The sequence below is a fragment of the Chenopodium album genome, chromosome 26, assembly GCF_948465745.1.
Source record: "Chenopodium album chromosome 26, dcCheAlbu1.1, whole genome shotgun sequence".
In the NCBI taxonomy this organism is placed as follows: domain Eukaryota; kingdom Viridiplantae; phylum Streptophyta; class Magnoliopsida; order Caryophyllales; family Amaranthaceae; genus Chenopodium; species Chenopodium album.
This window is the reverse complement of record NC_137859.1, coordinates 13,898,249-13,914,933: the sequence shown is the minus strand read 5'-3', so window position 1 is coordinate 13,914,933 and position 16,685 is coordinate 13,898,249. Positions and strand designations below refer to the sequence as shown.

The following is a 16,685-nucleotide window of genomic DNA, read 5'->3' as shown; positions in this document are numbered from 1 at the left end:
CACCTATGCTTATACACCTCATGCCGGAGATCCTTGACACTTGGTACATCCTCATTCTCAGTTTGTAAACATCCTTGAATTTGAGAAACAGGGACACCCACCTCAAAATAACCTTCTGCGAATAGAAGAGGTCATCTTCTTCATATGATACTCTTTAACCAAATTTTCCATACTTGGAGAGAGAGTATGAGTATGCTTCAACACCACAGTTTTTAAAACCCAAAGCCCATCAACATTTACACTTACATAAATCCTAGCTAAGCACTCACATTTTTTGGATTTCCTTTTGCCTCGTGCGAGCTCATCCTCTCCGATGAACCATTCACAGTTCCTGCAGAACCACCAACATCCATCAACTTCGCCCTCTTCTTTGCCTCACGCTTCGCCCTCATATCGGTGGCACCCCAACATTCACACCTCCAGGTAACTCCCTTCCTCTCTTTTGTGGTGGTAAATGATCCTTGCACCCTGCTCACTCCAAAGCCACATTGCTCGGCATACATTTTATAATATACCTCAATATCCTCCCACCCTTTAAACAACATCCCAATTTCTGGAGGGTCAACAGAGGAAATCAAATTGTCTTCATTGGTGGAAACATCGGTTTCTATGGTCTGAACTGTCTGGGGGAGGGGCATTGGATTGGGGTAGAAGATTTGCCATTCTTAAAGTTTGAGGGTGTAATCTTTTCAAATGTCTGAGTGAGGAATATATTTTCCAACTCATCTGTATTCAAATAACCAACTCCTTCATGTTGAACATCAATCTCAACCAATTTTCCTACCTCCTCTTGACATTCCCCTACTAAGGGACTTAGTTCATCTTTAACACTTTCAGAATTCACAGCCATCATCTACAACTACCATATATATAACAACAATAAAAAAGTTTAACAAATGCGCCCAAACATATAAGCTTCATCAATTGAAACCCCACCACAAAATTATATATACTTAATGTATTAATAAATCATTCGTATACAAACACAACCGCTAATTAATCACTATAAGCTAATCAAAGATTTCTTTAAATTTAACAGAACCCTAATTTTAACAAATAATCCAATCAGAACCAGTAGCATTAAGTCTAAAGTAAAATCACAGGCCACAAAATCAGAAATAAGTGCTACAAATCGCAAAAAACCATAAGTAACAGCCCACAAATTCACAATTATGTGCAATTAATTCAGAGCGCCCAAAAATTCAAGTCAGAATGCTCGAGAGTGAACTTACCTTTACCCAAAAATTGAACCATACAGGAACGTCGGGAATAAGGGACGCCGGGCAAAATCTGAAGAATCGCATATCTTATTACTGCAGACGAGAGCTGAGTTCCATCTACACTGACTTGAGGAAGGAGGAGATGTTAAAATTGAGCGACATTGTCTTCATGTCTTCACTCAGTGCCCTTATTTTAAGTCAAACGACGTTACTTAACGGAAAAGTGGTCCCAAAATAACATCTGATTTTTAGTAATTAAAAATGCTTACGTGGCTTACTGAGAGAAATAGAATTGTAGATATCCGAGATTAAAGGGGGCTCGCCAGTAAATTACTTATCATCATGCCATAATTTTTTCCTTTATCTTTAGGTGGGTTGAGTCAAGTTAATTTCGTTCGTCTTATTTAATTAAACGTCTCATATCATAATATGTTTAATTAAATGAGTAATACACCTTGAACTTCGGTATGCTGTCGTGTTTTGCTGGTTTTTGCCATTTTACTAAGGCATGTTTACTTCAGCTTAATTTCAGTTCAGTTTTGTTTAGTTTAGCTCTAATCAGTTCAGTTCAATTCAATTCCTAATTTTCTTTTATTAAGTTCATTTCAGTTTTGTTCAAATCATTCAACTTTATTCAGTTCAGTTCAATTCAGCTCCAATCATTTCACTTCATTAAAACTCATTTCAGCAAATGTGAAGGCCATAAGGCAATACCGGTATGTGAGACAGTAAATGGTCATTTGGGCAATGATAGTAAAATGGTCATTTGGGCAATAATTTCTTTGGTTACGAAAAGAGGCTGATCCATATAAATACCCCAGCCATATACTCTTTTCAATTTTCTGAAACCCTAAACCACTATTTAGGGTTTTAGCGGCACCAAATTCTCTCCAAACCTCTCTTCATCAATCAATCCCCAAACTCCCTCATCAATGGCGTGCACAATCGATTTACGATGCTTGGACGAAGGCTTCGGCGGCAAAACCGCCAAACGAAAGCGCGAAGCTCAATCTCTCGCCTCCGAAAGAGCTCAATTTGATGCATCAATGGAGGTCGACAGCGACAACGACAACGACAATCAAATCGTGAATCCACCAGCAAAACGAGCCGCAATTTCATCCTCTGACGATCCAAACAAGCCAGTTTTTGGTCGGCCGACGTACGACGGAGTTATCGCCGGCAGAGTTTCCGGCAGGAACTGGAAGCAGCCGAGGAAGCATCGGTCGTCGGCAATGGCGGTTAGTCGGAAGCCGGTGTCGTTGGAGCAGAAGAAGAGAGACAGAGAGTTGAAGAAGGCGTACAAAGAGAGGAAGGATGAGTTGAAGGAAGAGATTCGGCAGCATAAGATTGCGAAGAGGAAGCAGAAAGAGGAGAGAGAGAAGAAGAAAGAAGAGAATATCTTGAAATCTGGTACTAAATTTCAGAAAATTACAAACCCTAAAACTCTTAAGAAGATTGCTAAATCTAAGCAACGCAAGCAGCTTAAGGTTGTTTCTGATGATCTTCTTAGAAAGTAGATTATTGTTAGTAGTTTAATTGTTATTTGGTTGAGTTTTCGTTGCGATTTTTCGTGTAATTTTTACTTTGTTTATCGAATTTGGTTTGTGTTTACTGTTAATCTGAAGTAGTTGGAGAAATATACACTCAAATCGAAGATCTTGAATTGAAATGAAAATTTTGTTTGGATTTTCTGCAAGAATTTGCGTTTGAATTTGTTTCGATTTTCATTTGTTTTTGGTATTGTGCTATATTATTGCTGTGAATGCTGCTGATTGGGATTATGGTGCTATATTTTTTCAATGAATTAGGGGGTCGAATTGAAACAGGTTGGAAGAACCAATCTCGAGTTTATATATTCTACTTTGCTTCGAATTCAGTTGTTTTAGTGTAGAGCTAATATAATTAATTAATTATTGGTATGAACTCTGAGACTGAATTGAAACATAAAAATCAGTACGACTAATAATTCTGCTCTGTTACAATACAAAATTACTTTGTAGTTTGTTTCAACAATTCTGTATATTACTTTAGTAATGGTAGGATCTAGGAAGCTGAATCCTATTTCAGTAGAAAGAATATGGTGAAAACCAGGTATGTCACGTCTTACTATTGTTCCATGGCGTAAAAAATGGTTCTGAAGATGCAAGATATCGACAACATTTCTCTGTTAAGGTATAGGAGGGATGATCAATTCTCAAGGCATATTGCCTGTTGTAAGCTTAACTTGTGAATCTGGGCTAGCCGATTGATGTAATCGATAAGATAAGTTATTTATTATGTGCCTCAGGTAAACAAAAATATGTGTATAAATTGGTCTCATTTGAGGAAGGAAAATGGTTATCAAGGGAATCATAATCAATATATGCAGTTAAAGCTAGATGAATCACCGGAAGAACCTAATTTGTCCATACCTTTTTCATTTGACGATGCAAGAACTTGCCTACTCCAGTATATTCCTCTGGAAACACCAAGGAGAGGGAAGCATACAATTTTTACCAGGTATGTGATGGTAATAACTCTGATCCACCTACATGCTTTTGCTGGATTAGATTTATGATTTTTATACAGTTATGGCCTGTTGTTTTAATCTCACTGTTGTTTCAATCTTTATAGATTTTGTTTGATCAAAAGAATTGAGTGTTCACACACATTGTTTACTGCTTTGAGCTTGATTACCATAGAGAATCCTAATACATACATGTACTACGTATTTAAATACTTCTGAATAAGGATTGCATTCAATGTGAAATTTGGGAATTTGCTTCTCATAGTTTTGAGAAAAAAGTGGCTCTTATTTTTTCCAGATAATTTGCATTTCATCCTTCATCCACTAACTAAATAACATGAATTGTCTTTGGCACGATGATGGTAGCTATGATTCAGTTCCTGCAAGGTAAAGACATTTCAAGGAAGCGAAATATAAAAAGAATTTAGAGGGCTTCCTGATTTACCGGCCAAGGGAAATTAGGGTTATTTTGTTTCCGATGAGATTGTCGCTAAAATTATTTGTATAGGCTATATTCTACCAGTAGTGCCTTTGTACAACTGCAATTTCTGTCAGTTACCAGTGCATGCATTCTGGGGGCTCCTGATACCTTGAGTTTACATGATTAAATTTTTTGCCTTTATGGACTTTTCATCCTCAAAAGTAAGTATTCTTAAGGTTTGATTTTAAAACTTAATGGGTTCCACCGGATGGTTCGGTACTAGCAGAGTTAGATAGAACTTTGATTATTAGTACAATGATTTACGGGGTTCACTTTGGAGGGAGGGCACATGGGGAGGTTGCTCTTGTTTTGTAATTACATTTGTTACCTTTGTCTGTCTGTGGCCATGAAGAGTTAATACCATTACCTTGAGCTTTTTCCTTTGACAAGCACATTTCAGGTTGTACTACTATGATGTACTTGAATTTTCGATGGGTATGTCTCTTGTCCACCAAATTATAAGTTTAGGGGGCGTTTGGTTCAAACAATGGTATGGGTTTGGAATGAGGAATGAAATCTGGGTGGTATGGGGTTGGAATTTGATACTTGATTTCATGTGTTTGGTTTTTATCTAGGAATGATAGTTTTCCTTTTAATTTTAAACCTAAAGGTATGGGTATGAGCCATACCCACCTCCCGGGTTTCAAAAACCCATACCTTGGGGGTTTGAGGTATGGGTTTGAAAAATGAAATTTCAAGAATCAAACACAAGGTATGGGTTTTGGTCATTCCAAACCCATACCTTATACCTAATATGCTTGAACCAAACACCCCCTTAAAGTGTTAAACTTTTTTAAAAGATATCGGGCAGTCGTGCCTGTTGAAGCCTTGATTCCCAACCTTCCATTCCTTTCAAAGATGAATTGAAGATATGTGAAAAAGCTGAAGCTTGCTAGAAAGGTACTGATAGCTAATTATATACCAGTATCTTATATTTTGTGCTATTTGCTGCCTGGGAATAAGTTTGTGCTTTAGCTTATTAATAAACGTGATGCTTGGAATTGGATTATATCACATATTGATAGTTGCTGCTATTTTCTCATGAAATGATCCAGTTCTAGCAAAATTTTCTGAAGAATACAGTGGCCATGGTCAAAATTCACCTTATCTTGCAATTTCAGTTTCTTTATTGACGAATTTTTTTGAAAAATTCTGTCATTTTCTTGAATTCTAGTCGTCGAATGGTGGTAGATTCCTCAAACACTCTGTCTGTAAGCGTGGACAACTGCTAATTTTCTATCCCGTTGATATCTTTATCTTCCATTCATTTTTCTCCATAGTTGATTAGTTGTAACTTGTAAGCTATGTACGGTGAGCTTCAAACAATCTTGTAATGATCAGAATCTCTCACTAATTTTCTTGTTGGCTAACTTGGCTTTGCTGAGCATAACATGTTTGCTTAAAATTGAGTATGGATAGCTTGTTCAAGTATCTGATGTAAAAGTAAGCTATGTTTTGGGTTAGAAATCCTCAGTATGTATTCTATCTGTTTTGTTCTCTGAAATTTTAGGGCTTATCAGAGTTAATAGTTGATAGACTGAAGTTTCAAACTTTGCTGTCTGCAACATTGGACATGAAGGAATACAAGGATAAATCAAAGCTTAAGTAGCTTCTGCATATACTTTACCTGTTCCATACATTAGTATGTATGCTTCTTATCGTCCTGTTTCCATGGATGACTCCAATGGTACTATTTCTAAGGCTCTGTCCGAGTGTCATCCTCAATCAATTTTGATAATCTCTATGGAAGTCTTGGTGCAGATCCGAATCCTCTGAAACCTCTGTTATTTTCTTTTTCCATCAGTTTGAATGTCTACTGATCTATGTTACTTGGACACTTCATTTCACGTCACGTACCGTTGTCGGACCCTCGACACTCGGACATTGGTATGATACCCGGACACTTCACTTTTAGTTCAAAATCATGGAATTTTTTCACAAAATAGCCGAACTGAACGCTTGAACACGTACCCATGTTGGACATGGGTACCCGAGTTCAAGTAACATAGCTACTGATGCTCCATTGACTTTTCGTCAACAAAACTTGAATTATGGGGTAGTGGTATATTATACTCCATTTTTTTTTTTTTTTTTTTTTTTTTTTTTTTTTTTTTTTGTGTGAAACCTGTGTACACTCCGTAATTTATACCGTACAAAAGTTGGTGATAGAAATTGTGTAAAACGAAATTGATGTGTTTAATTTTAAATCACTAAAAAGTCCAAACCGCCCAACGACCATATATAACTGGACAATTGAATTGCTCTGTCAATAAAAACGGATGAACATAGCTCTTCCTTACTCACTCTCTGAGTTTTCCATTGAAGCGCACTGAACATTGCACTTGACGTTCTCCATTACAAATTATCTGTTCGAGGTAATTTTGTTGTTGATTTCTTTTGCTAATTATCATATCAATCTCACAATATAGGGTTTCATTTAATTTTATTGTCAATTGTAGGGTTCGAAAATCCGAAATAAATACTAAGATTATAATCAGCAATTGTGTTGCTAGAAATTTGATAATTGAATCACATATCCCTTAAATTATGAACCAAATTTGATTGCACAATCCTTTAATGTTAATAATTCAACTATAAATTATACCTCTGATGATTAGCAAGGCATCAATCATTCTGCCTAACTCCGCGGAATTCTATATGTAACCCCTTTTGTTAGGATAGAAAAATCAACATGGGTTGAATGTACTTGTTAGTTTATTTGTACTACTATGAGATTGCGTATAAATTGGCGAATCGTATATAATCAACATTTACCATCGTTACAGCTTTGTTGGGCATTGCTGGAACATGATTTACACGGCAATCGACACATTTTACTTGACGGAAGAGCAACTTACAAACTCCCCTTCAAGGAAAGATGCCATTGATGAAGAAACCGAAAAGACTCTCCGCGTTTATGGCTGTGATTTGATCCAGGAGAGTGGCATACTTCTTAGATTGTAACCTTCACATTCATTCTATCTTGTGCTACTTTATTTCTCCATGTATTATAATTATACTTAGGTACTCTTGTCGGACATGGGTAAGTAAGTGTCCTAGCATTGGACATGGGTACGATTCCTTATGACAATTCATGTTAGCCGACCCCAAATCATTTTGGGATTGAGGCTTTGTTGTATATTCTGTGATTTTTGTCCAATGTAGCTTGAGGTGATATAGAGTGTTTGTGCCCTTATATAGTAAATTATGGAGTTTGTTGTCCTTAATTGTGAAATCTTAGACCTCAAGCTGTTATGGCGACTGGCCAGGTTCTGTTCCATCGATTTTACTGCAAAAAGTCGTTTGCCTGCTTTAATGTTAAGGTTAATATTCTGCTTCTGTTGTTTTTATTGTGGTTGGACATGGAATTCTGTGATTCTCTTACTGGTTCCTCGACTAATTCTGTTGCTGCGTCTTAATTTTGCTGATTTTCAGAGAGTTGCTGCCAGTTGTGTTTGGCTGGCATCGAAACTTGAGGAGAGTCCAAGGAAAGCCAGACAAGTCCTCATTGTCTTCCATCGAATGGAATGTCAAAGGGAACATTTACCTCTCCAACATTTGGATCTTTATTCTAAAGTATGTATCAAGTCGTGTATTTTTCTCATTTCTTGTTGCTTATCAGTTACTAAGAATATTGCTGTATGTTTTTCTTTTTAGTTAACTTGTGTATCTATCCCATGTTGTCTTTTTAAGTTCGAAACTTTGTACTCACTATTATTTTTCATCCCCCTTTTGTAACAGAAATATTCAGAGCTGAAGATGGATTTGATAAGAACAGAAAGACACCTCCTGAAAGAAATGAGTTTCATTTGTCATGTCGAGCACCCGCACAAATTCATATCAAACTACCTAGCTGTCCTTGAACTTAAAGAACCTTCAGAGTTAAGGCAAGATGCTTGGAATCTAGCAAATGATAGGTATCTCACAATTAATATCATATATCTTTCTGTTCTCTGTAAATATATTAGTTTTTTGTTGACTTGTGATGCCACTTATTGGATCTTTATGTTTTGCTAGAGTGCGTGAATTTGTGTTTATCTTATTTTGCCTTGAATACCTGAGTTATATTCTAAAATCATAATCTTCGTGAAGTTTCACACATTCATATCATAGGCTTACATTGATTCATAGTTCATTTCGTAAAGTGAGAAGAAATTTTAGGTTAGGAGTCTCACTGTCTCAGGCAGCTCCTTATCTCTTGCAATTATTGTTTTTCATTCAATTTTGGAGAGGGCTGGCTTGGCGTTTTATATGCCATTCAATTAGGGGAATTCCTATTCTGTATCAAGTGCCATAGAGTTTTTGTTGGTGTTTCTGTTTGTAGTTACCTGGTCTGTATGCTCGTGTTTAACATTTAGTAATGATATGCCGTCATGGTTAAATTTAATTCATCAAATATTTACCAATGGAAATGATTAAATTGATTACTACCACATGCTAAAGCCATTGTTTATCAACAAATACAAAATCACCATTGTGATTGCTATCTGTACTTTACCGGCTTTCAGCCACAATATGCCGTAGTTGTATTTCCATCTAGTCTCCTACTGCCACTAGTTATTGTAGCTAGACTATGTTCACCAAATTGACCAGACTATTTCCTTGTCTTCCTATCTGTCTTCCGCAGGTTATGATATTTCTATTGTTTTTTTTTTTTTTTTTCTTTTTTTGGGACTATTTAAAATTAATAGTGTGTCTTCTAAGATGTATACTGTATATGTTTGACTAGGTACTTGTTGTGATAGCTGAGTTTCTTCGCTTTGTATATCATAATTTAATTCTGCATTTGCTTTTTATCTCAGTTTACGGACTACACTGTGTGTTCGATTTAAAAGTGAGGTGGTCGCTTGTGGAGTTGTGTATGCTGCTGCGAGAAGGTTTGGAGTCCCCCTTCCTGAGAATCCACCATGGTGGAAGGTCTTCGATGCAGACAAATCTGGCATAGATGAAGTCTGTAGAGTTCTAGCTCATTTGTATAGTCGTCCAAAGGCCAAGCATATACCTGTTTGTAAGGTGTCAGTTTCCTTCACATCATCCAACAAGTCTTGGGATTCACAGAATACTGCAGTGCCCAAAGTAAGCATCACCTGTCTCATTTTACCATACTGGCCCTACTATTAGGTCTAGCAATGTTTATTTACTATACTATAGTTTTGCCTAGTTTAAGTTGACCTGCCTTTTCTGATAGTTTCCACATTTTTCCAGGAAGGTTCCCTGAATACACCAGTGGCTAGTGTTGATACTAGAGTGACAAAGACGGCTTCAGGTGATGCAGCTAATGTTGATACTGGGGGATCCAGAGACGCACTTGTAAAACAGGCACTTGACAAGATGAAAGATTCTAAGAGAAGCGATGACAAGTCCAAGGACAGGGTAAATGATGGTGAAGGAAGAGAGGACATCATGGTCAAGTCGAAGCCTGAACTCAGAACTGAAGCTAGTAGAGAACGAAACAGGGAGACAGAGAGGGATAGGGATAGAGTGAAAGACAGGGATAGAAAAAGAGACAGAAACAGGGATAGACAGAAGTCTCGGGATCGTGAGAGGGGAAGAGATTCTTACAGGGAAAGAGAGTGAGATGATATTGAACGGGAGATAGTGAAAGAAAGAAGTCACCAATCCTGGGATAAACCTCTTATTGCTAGAAGAAGAAATTGTTGAACAGGTTTGTAAAAACAAACCGGTTTGTGTCTTGCACAATTTGCTTGCTGTGGCCCATTTTTAATTTATTTTTGTATGTTTTGATGGGCCCATGTTAGAGTGAAGAGACAAGTCTACTTTGTTATTGCATGCCAAGATCACCAACAGTAAAATTGTTTTCTCATATGACAACTCCATGCAAAGTATTTATTACTTTGTGTAAAGGTTAAAATGGTTAATTCATCTACAGAAATAAATATTTGAAGGAACGATACAAAATCAGAATGGTGCAATTTTGCATCATTTATAAATGCATGTCTTGTCAAAAAATTTATACAAAAATAAATCTAAATGTGACTAAATTATATTCTTGATGAAAACAATGTTGTGCACTTTGGATGTCTTCAAATTTTGTCTACAAAGCATGGTATTGAAAGTTTAATCAACTATTGTTTCGCATGAAAGATACAGTACTGCTAGTTCAAACATCAGTTTGTTAATACCACAAGCAAGCCTCCTGCTTCATCATTTTGTAAGATACTTAAACTTTGATTATAGGAATTTGATAGAAGTTTGCCTTATTGTGTAGTCCTGCCACACCAATGGCATCTAGCCTTTCAGTCAGGATGACATAAATTATCCTCAAATGTTGCATGCATTGTCTGGGTTTTGCTGCAGGATGTGATTATCCTTCCTTGAATATTCAGGAAACTGTACCTGAGGATGATATCTGAAGGAAGGTCTTCCAAAGTTCCAATGTAAAATCAAGTTCTGTCCATATAAAGAATGAAGCGACTCACGAGTATAGCTCCGATCCATCATTTTCTTGAGCAAAATTGAAGAATTACTACAAGTGATGACTTCAATTTAGGTGTATGTTTGAAAGAAGTGGGAGGCAGGCATCAGGCTCTATGTGCCAACAAGTTTCAGGTATGCCATGTTGACAACCTGGAAACATGAATTAGCAATTGATAGGCACAATTTAATCACTAATCAATTTCAAACTAGAGAACTCTTCAAAGTATAATTTTTAAGTACCAAATTAATTTATATAATCCTGGGTCAAGTCAAACCTACAATAATATCCACCCTTTTATGCTGTTAGATTCATCAATTTACATTGTAATCTCAAACAGCTTGAAATATAATCTGTTTTAATTTGGATCATCAAAGGAGATCTATAATGGCCAAACTTTGCGTGTTGGTGATCTTGCTTGGAATAACTTGGTTATCACTTCCAATAGTTCAATCACAATCAGGGATCTGCTGGGAGAAATACCATCAATGCGTCTCAAATAATTTAAATAGCACAGAGGCACAATTTGATGAATCCAGCCCTTCGTTTAATATCACTGAATTTCTTTGCTGTAATCTCATCCAACAAAGTGCAGTAAATGAGAAGCAATGTTATTGTAATGTAAACACTCTTATAACTGAAGATCCCTCCTTGGCACCTAATGTTACCCTTGTTTTAGGTGCATGTGGCGTTGCTGATTCTGTGGCTTCTCTCAACACCTTTTGCCAAGGTAATTATGCCCTCCTTTATAAGCTCTTATATGTATAATGCTATCCGTAATTCCTTGGGTGTGCGTTTTACAGATACGGTCTTACAGAGGACAGAGTTTTATCTTACAAAGAACTTTTAAAAAAAAAAATTAGCGAATTTTTGTGTATAAACTTTGTACGTATATACTACGTATTTAAATCAATCAATCAATCGAAGCTTTAGTACCTAAGTGGGGTCGGCTACATGAACCAAAAATGATTATTTAGCATAGTTATCGACAAAAATCTTCCTCCTCCATCTCTTACTATCCAATGTCTCATCCTCATGCAAATCCATATATTTCTTATTATTCATAACTCCTTCCCACCAAGTTATTTTCGGTCTCCCTCTCCCTTGTTTAACCCTTCCATGGTCCCACTCTTCCACTCTTCGTACAGGTCGGTGCACCCTCGGGTCTCCGTCTTTCATGTTCAAACCAATGCAAACGATTTTACTTTAGTTTGTCTGCAATGTCTGTCACCCGTACTTTCTTGCGAATAACTTTATTTTTTATTCTCTCTTAGAGTGTTCCCGCAATAATCAAATTTGGTTCATGTTAGCTGACCCCACTTTTGGGATTAAGGCTTTGATTGATTGATTAATTGAGAGTGTTCCCGCATATCCACCTTAACATGCGTCTTATTTAAAATCTTAAAATATTTTAAATTTTCGTATCTTTATTACCTTAATGGCTTAATAGTCAATTCAGCTCTAGAAATATGTCAATTATGTATCTTCTTTAACATCTTTCCCTAGCTAATACTCTGTAACGGATAACAGAAACAATAATTTGCATCTAGAATAATTGACATTTGACATGAGACTTTTCAAGATGTTGTCTAAGTTTTTTGGATTAGGTGACTGACCACATTGGATCAAATTCTTTATGGCTCCTTTGGAGTGAGGGAAATAACAATTTTACATGCCTAAAGCACCCTCTTAGGGAACTAAGGGTCTGTTCACTTCAGCTTAATTTCAGTTTAGTTCAGCTCCAATCAGTTCAGCTCCTAATTTCCTTCTCTTATAAAATATTCATTTCAACTATTTCAGTTCAGTTCAGTAAATGTGACAAGCCCTAAAGGTATCCCCATTCCTAAACTACAATTGGAAGGAGCAGTACACGCGTCGCTAATTTGATTTGATCCTTTAAACTCAAAGTCATAACGTACTGCAACTGCTAGACCATACCTTTCTATATGTGCAATCTGACATGTTATATTTTCATGAATTTTCTTATTAACATTTAGTTTTATAATATGGAGCATCATAGATTAATCCTGTCTATATCCCTCTCTCTTTTATATTTATGAGCTAGATGTCCAAGTGCCACCACCGACATTCAGAATTTTTCCTGCACCGCCTACACCGACAGGAGGTGTTTGTAATTTCTGCACTCTAATATTCACTATAATCATGCATTCTTCATTTATCAAATGTCTTTAGCCTTGGTACAATCTCTTAGCTTGTAGATTACATAAGGAACTCTTAGTTGATCTCGGAGATCATTTTTATATGAATTTGTCAATGTTTGCCATAGTGAGGATTACAGCAAGACAATTTTGGTTTCCATATCACAGCTACTTCACCTCCATCGCCGCAGACTCTTCGCCCACATTCAGAGACACCCGCCAAAAAAGGTAATTATGATGAAATGCATAGAGAAAGTGGGACTATTTCAATGAATTATTTCTTTTATTTATCCATTTAATGAAGTTTGCTATTATTTGCACTGTGCAGAAAACCTTCAAGTAATAGTTCCTGCCATTGTTGCTCCATTAGCAGGGATCATAGTGGCATGTCTTATATTTGGTTTATATTTATATCTTTGTAAAAGGAAGCATACAACAGAACAAAATGTTGCAAATAATACACAATATGGTAAATTTTGCATCTTGTCAAGTAATGCGGCATTCCATTAGTGAATTTATACCTTTTTGTGTAGTTAATGAAAATGTTTTGACAATTGTAGCTCTTCCGACTCAGCCTCCTGTTCCGCTTCCAGTAACAATTGTTACAGAGAATCCAAATAAAGGTGCTGTACTGCTATCCCAAACTCTTTAGGCACATTGAATCATAATGTCAATTGCTATGTTATTTATCCTTATGACTATGATTATGATACTTATTGAATTGGCTCCTTCTGCTCTGCCTCCTTTAGCTTTAGTTCCATCGCCAAGAGATTATATCATGAAAGCCGACTCCTTGCAATATGAATTGACCACTCTTCAGGCTGCCACTAACAACTTCTCTGATGATCATGTAATTGGCCAAGGTGGATTTGGTGTTGTTTATAAGGTAAATAAACTAGTAACAAGTGGAGCTGTAAAAGAGCTAGCTTTGATTTCACTAATAAAATGGGTGCAGCATTAAGATTTTTACATGAAAAAAAAAAATAGGGCAAAAAAAGCTTCCTTTGACTTGAGAAAAGACGACAACAAGTTCAACTCATTTGTATTTAATGAGGAAATTTGACATTGTCTTTTGTACATATTGGTGTTTGACTGTTTTTACTTTGTAGAAACTAATTCAAAACTAATAAATATTTATGGTTTAGGGGAGCTTTCCAGACGGACAAGAAATAGCAGTCAAAAGGCTATCAAGAACCTCTAATCAAGGTGATAAAGAGTTTAAGAATGAGGTTTTATTGTTAGCAAAACTTCAACATAGGAATCTGGTGAGGCTGGTTGGATTTTGTTTAACAGATCTTGAAAAGTTACTCCTGTATGAATTTGTGCCTAATAAAAGTCTGGACTACTTTCTATATGGTAAGTAGATATTATAGTTCACTGCATATTGTGTTATGTCTATAGTTTTTACTATTTAGATACAAAACATTCTGCGTTCTGGCTAATGTGATTTATTTTTTTAAAAAAAAAAATAAAAAAAATGACAGATTCTCAAAGAAGGGGACAATTGAACTGGTCAACTCGTTACAACATAATAAAAGGCATTGCTCGAGGAATGCTTTATCTTCATGAAGACTCTCCTGATCGAATTCTTCATCGTGATCTTAAAGCTGCTAACGTGTTGCTCGATATAGAGATGAACCCAAAAATTGCAGATTTTGGCATGGCAAGGATCTGTGCCTTTGATCAAACTCATATTGATACAAGCAAAGTTGCTGGAACTTAGTATGTTAAACTTGAAAAAGAAAAAACAGATTTTAATAGCAGAATGGTGATTTTATTGACTAAGGCATAATTTTTATTTTACTGACTTTTCTTTAATTTTAATCGTGAATTACAGTGGTTACATGGCTGTAGAGTATTTACTTCATGGACAGTTCTATGTAAAATCAGATGTATACAGCTTTGGTGTGCTAGTTTTGGAGATAGTAAGTGGCAGAAAGGTCAGCGATGTCATCTATCAATCCGGAGGCAGCTTTAAGCTTTTGAGCTACGTAAGTTGTAAACCATTGTTCTCTATTCATAATTATGTTCATGAAATTGATTAATGGCATGTTATCAGGCTTGGAGTTGCTGGTTAGACGGAGAACCTTTAAAACTTCTTGATTCTATGCTGAGAAACTCATATTCAAACCATGAGGTCATAAAATGCATACATTTGGGTTTGTTATGTGTGCAAGAGGATATTAACAAGAGGCCTACGATGTCGACTATAGTCCACATGCTCAACTCTTACTCTGCAGCTGCTGGAACCCTTTCGACGCCTCAACCCCCTGCATTCCTGTACAGCAGCAGTTCAGACCAATCTACAACAAGAAGAAGCAACACTGATTCAACTCCTTGGTCTCAGAACTAACTATGTCAATCACTAATATGATTGTTTTGTGTAGGGAGTGAAGTGTTGCTAGAATGTACGTATGAAAAACAATGTAAATTTGTAATTTCCTTGACTGCATCGATCACCAATCTAATTGATTTGTGTAAGGCAGTCATGAATCCATTCAATGACTTGCTTTTTTTGGACTTCTTTTGTACCAACTCTTTTTCGTGGGTGTTATGTCTAAAAAGTTTTGTGGACAGTCGTGAGAATGATGTAATTTTGTATGTAAATTTGCAAGGAAAACGTGTGTTTGAATAAGGAATTCTTTGCAAATTTACTCACAAATTACAATTTCATTATCATTTTCACGATTTATGACAACTTACCAATTGGATCATTAGTGCTTGTTTGGTTTGATGTTAAAATTACTGAGCACATTTCTTGGAATATTCAATGTCCATGAAAATTTGTTCATAGAAAATGTTAAAACTTGGTTGGATGTTGGAATTTTATTCCCCTAAGAAGTTCTACTTAGTTCAAGTATGTAAGTAGATTTCTCCCTTTTGTGGGAACTAAAACTTTTACTCCATCCTTTTTGATATTCTTCCTATTTGAAATAATATTTGAGTGAGACAAAATTGGACAAATTAGAAAGAATAATAGTACGTATAAACAATGGGAGTAGCTCTCGAGTAAGTGTCAACCAAACAATATTTCATCATATTTTTTTTGGTGTTCTCACCCGATTCATCCTTCGGACTAATTCGAATTCCGGATCAATTTTGGATGATTAGCTTTCAATTCCTCCCAATTATTGTTGCAGCTATCTCATCATTAGTTTCTTCCCATGAATTTGCATCTGAAATCGTCTAACAAACAAGCAATTAAAAGTTACGGCTATATATTGCTAATTTGATACACATTTCTAGGTGATGGCTTGCAAACCAAATAATATTATGTTTTACTTAGGGCCTGTTTCGATTTACTGAAAAAAAAAAAAAAAAAAAAAAAAAAAAAAAAAAAAAAAACTGAATTGATATGGACTAAATTGAATTGAAGTGAAGTGAACAGAATTGAATAGAGCTAAAATGAATTGTTTATGAGAGAAGGAAATAAAGAACTGAATTGAACTGAATTGATTGGGACTGAATTGAATTGAAGTGAAGTGAAATGAATTGAATTGAATAGAGCTAAAATGAATTGTTTATGAGAGAAGGAAATAAGGAACTGAACTGAATTGAATTGATTGGATTTGAACTGAACTGAACTAAACTAAAATTATGCAAATTAAGGAAAAGTGAAAATAAGGATCATGCATATGAGTACTTTTTTCGTTAAAGAGAAAAGTTATAATGAATATGGAACTTATAGATACAAGGGAAAAAAAATACAATTGGGCGTCACAAAACGAGGTTTTAAATGATAAAAATGAATAATAGGCTGTCATAAGAAGAATTAAGTAACATATAATAAAATTTAGAAAAACATACTTCCTCCGTTTTTTTTATAGTTGTAACAGTTTGACTTTTATACTATTTATGTGTTCACTTTGACTAGCTTTGATGA

The 16,685-nt window shown here is 35.8% G+C and overlaps 2 protein-coding genes across 7 annotated transcripts; both read left to right on the top strand.

Annotated features, from left to right (window-relative positions):
* The first annotated feature begins 2,074 nt into the window (after positions 1-2,074).
* Positions 2,075-2,869, top strand: LOC145617784 (uncharacterized). Its single transcript, XM_081672535.1, has one exon. It carries the CDS (start codon positions 2,153-2,155, stop codon positions 2,735-2,737), a length of 585 nt encoding a protein of 194 aa, XP_081528661.1. The 5' UTR covers positions 2,075-2,152; the 3' UTR covers positions 2,738-2,869.
* A 3,585-nt stretch (positions 2,870-6,454) lies between these two features.
* On the top strand, positions 6,455-15,433 carry LOC145616460 (cysteine-rich receptor-like protein kinase 5). Of its 6 annotated transcripts, none has more exons than XM_081671181.1 (11): positions 6,455-6,582; positions 6,994-7,167; positions 7,449-7,530; positions 7,643-7,783; positions 7,949-8,124; positions 9,010-9,283; positions 9,413-9,872; positions 10,555-10,777; positions 11,323-11,373; positions 12,931-13,030; positions 13,131-13,219. In XM_081671181.1, exons 2-7 carry the CDS (start codon positions 7,016-7,018, stop codon positions 9,782-9,784), a joined length of 1,197 nt encoding a protein of 398 aa, XP_081527307.1. In that variant the 5' UTR covers positions 6,455-6,582; positions 6,994-7,015; the 3' UTR covers positions 9,785-9,872; positions 10,555-10,777; positions 11,323-11,373; positions 12,931-13,030; positions 13,131-13,219. The 6 variants fall into 6 exon arrangements, with proteins under 6 accessions (XP_081527307.1, XP_081527308.1, XP_081527306.1 ...); XM_081671182.1 differs by having other exon boundaries at positions 10,526-10,777; XM_081671180.1 differs by lacking the exons at positions 6,455-6,582; positions 6,994-7,167; positions 7,449-7,530; ... (2 more) ...; positions 9,010-9,283; positions 9,413-9,872 and adding exons at positions 13,363-13,425; positions 13,552-13,688; positions 13,948-14,158; ... (1 more) ...; positions 14,640-14,793; positions 14,862-15,433 and having other exon boundaries at positions 10,558-10,777; positions 12,971-13,030; positions 13,131-13,271.
* Positions 15,434-16,685: the final 1,252 nt, after the last annotated feature.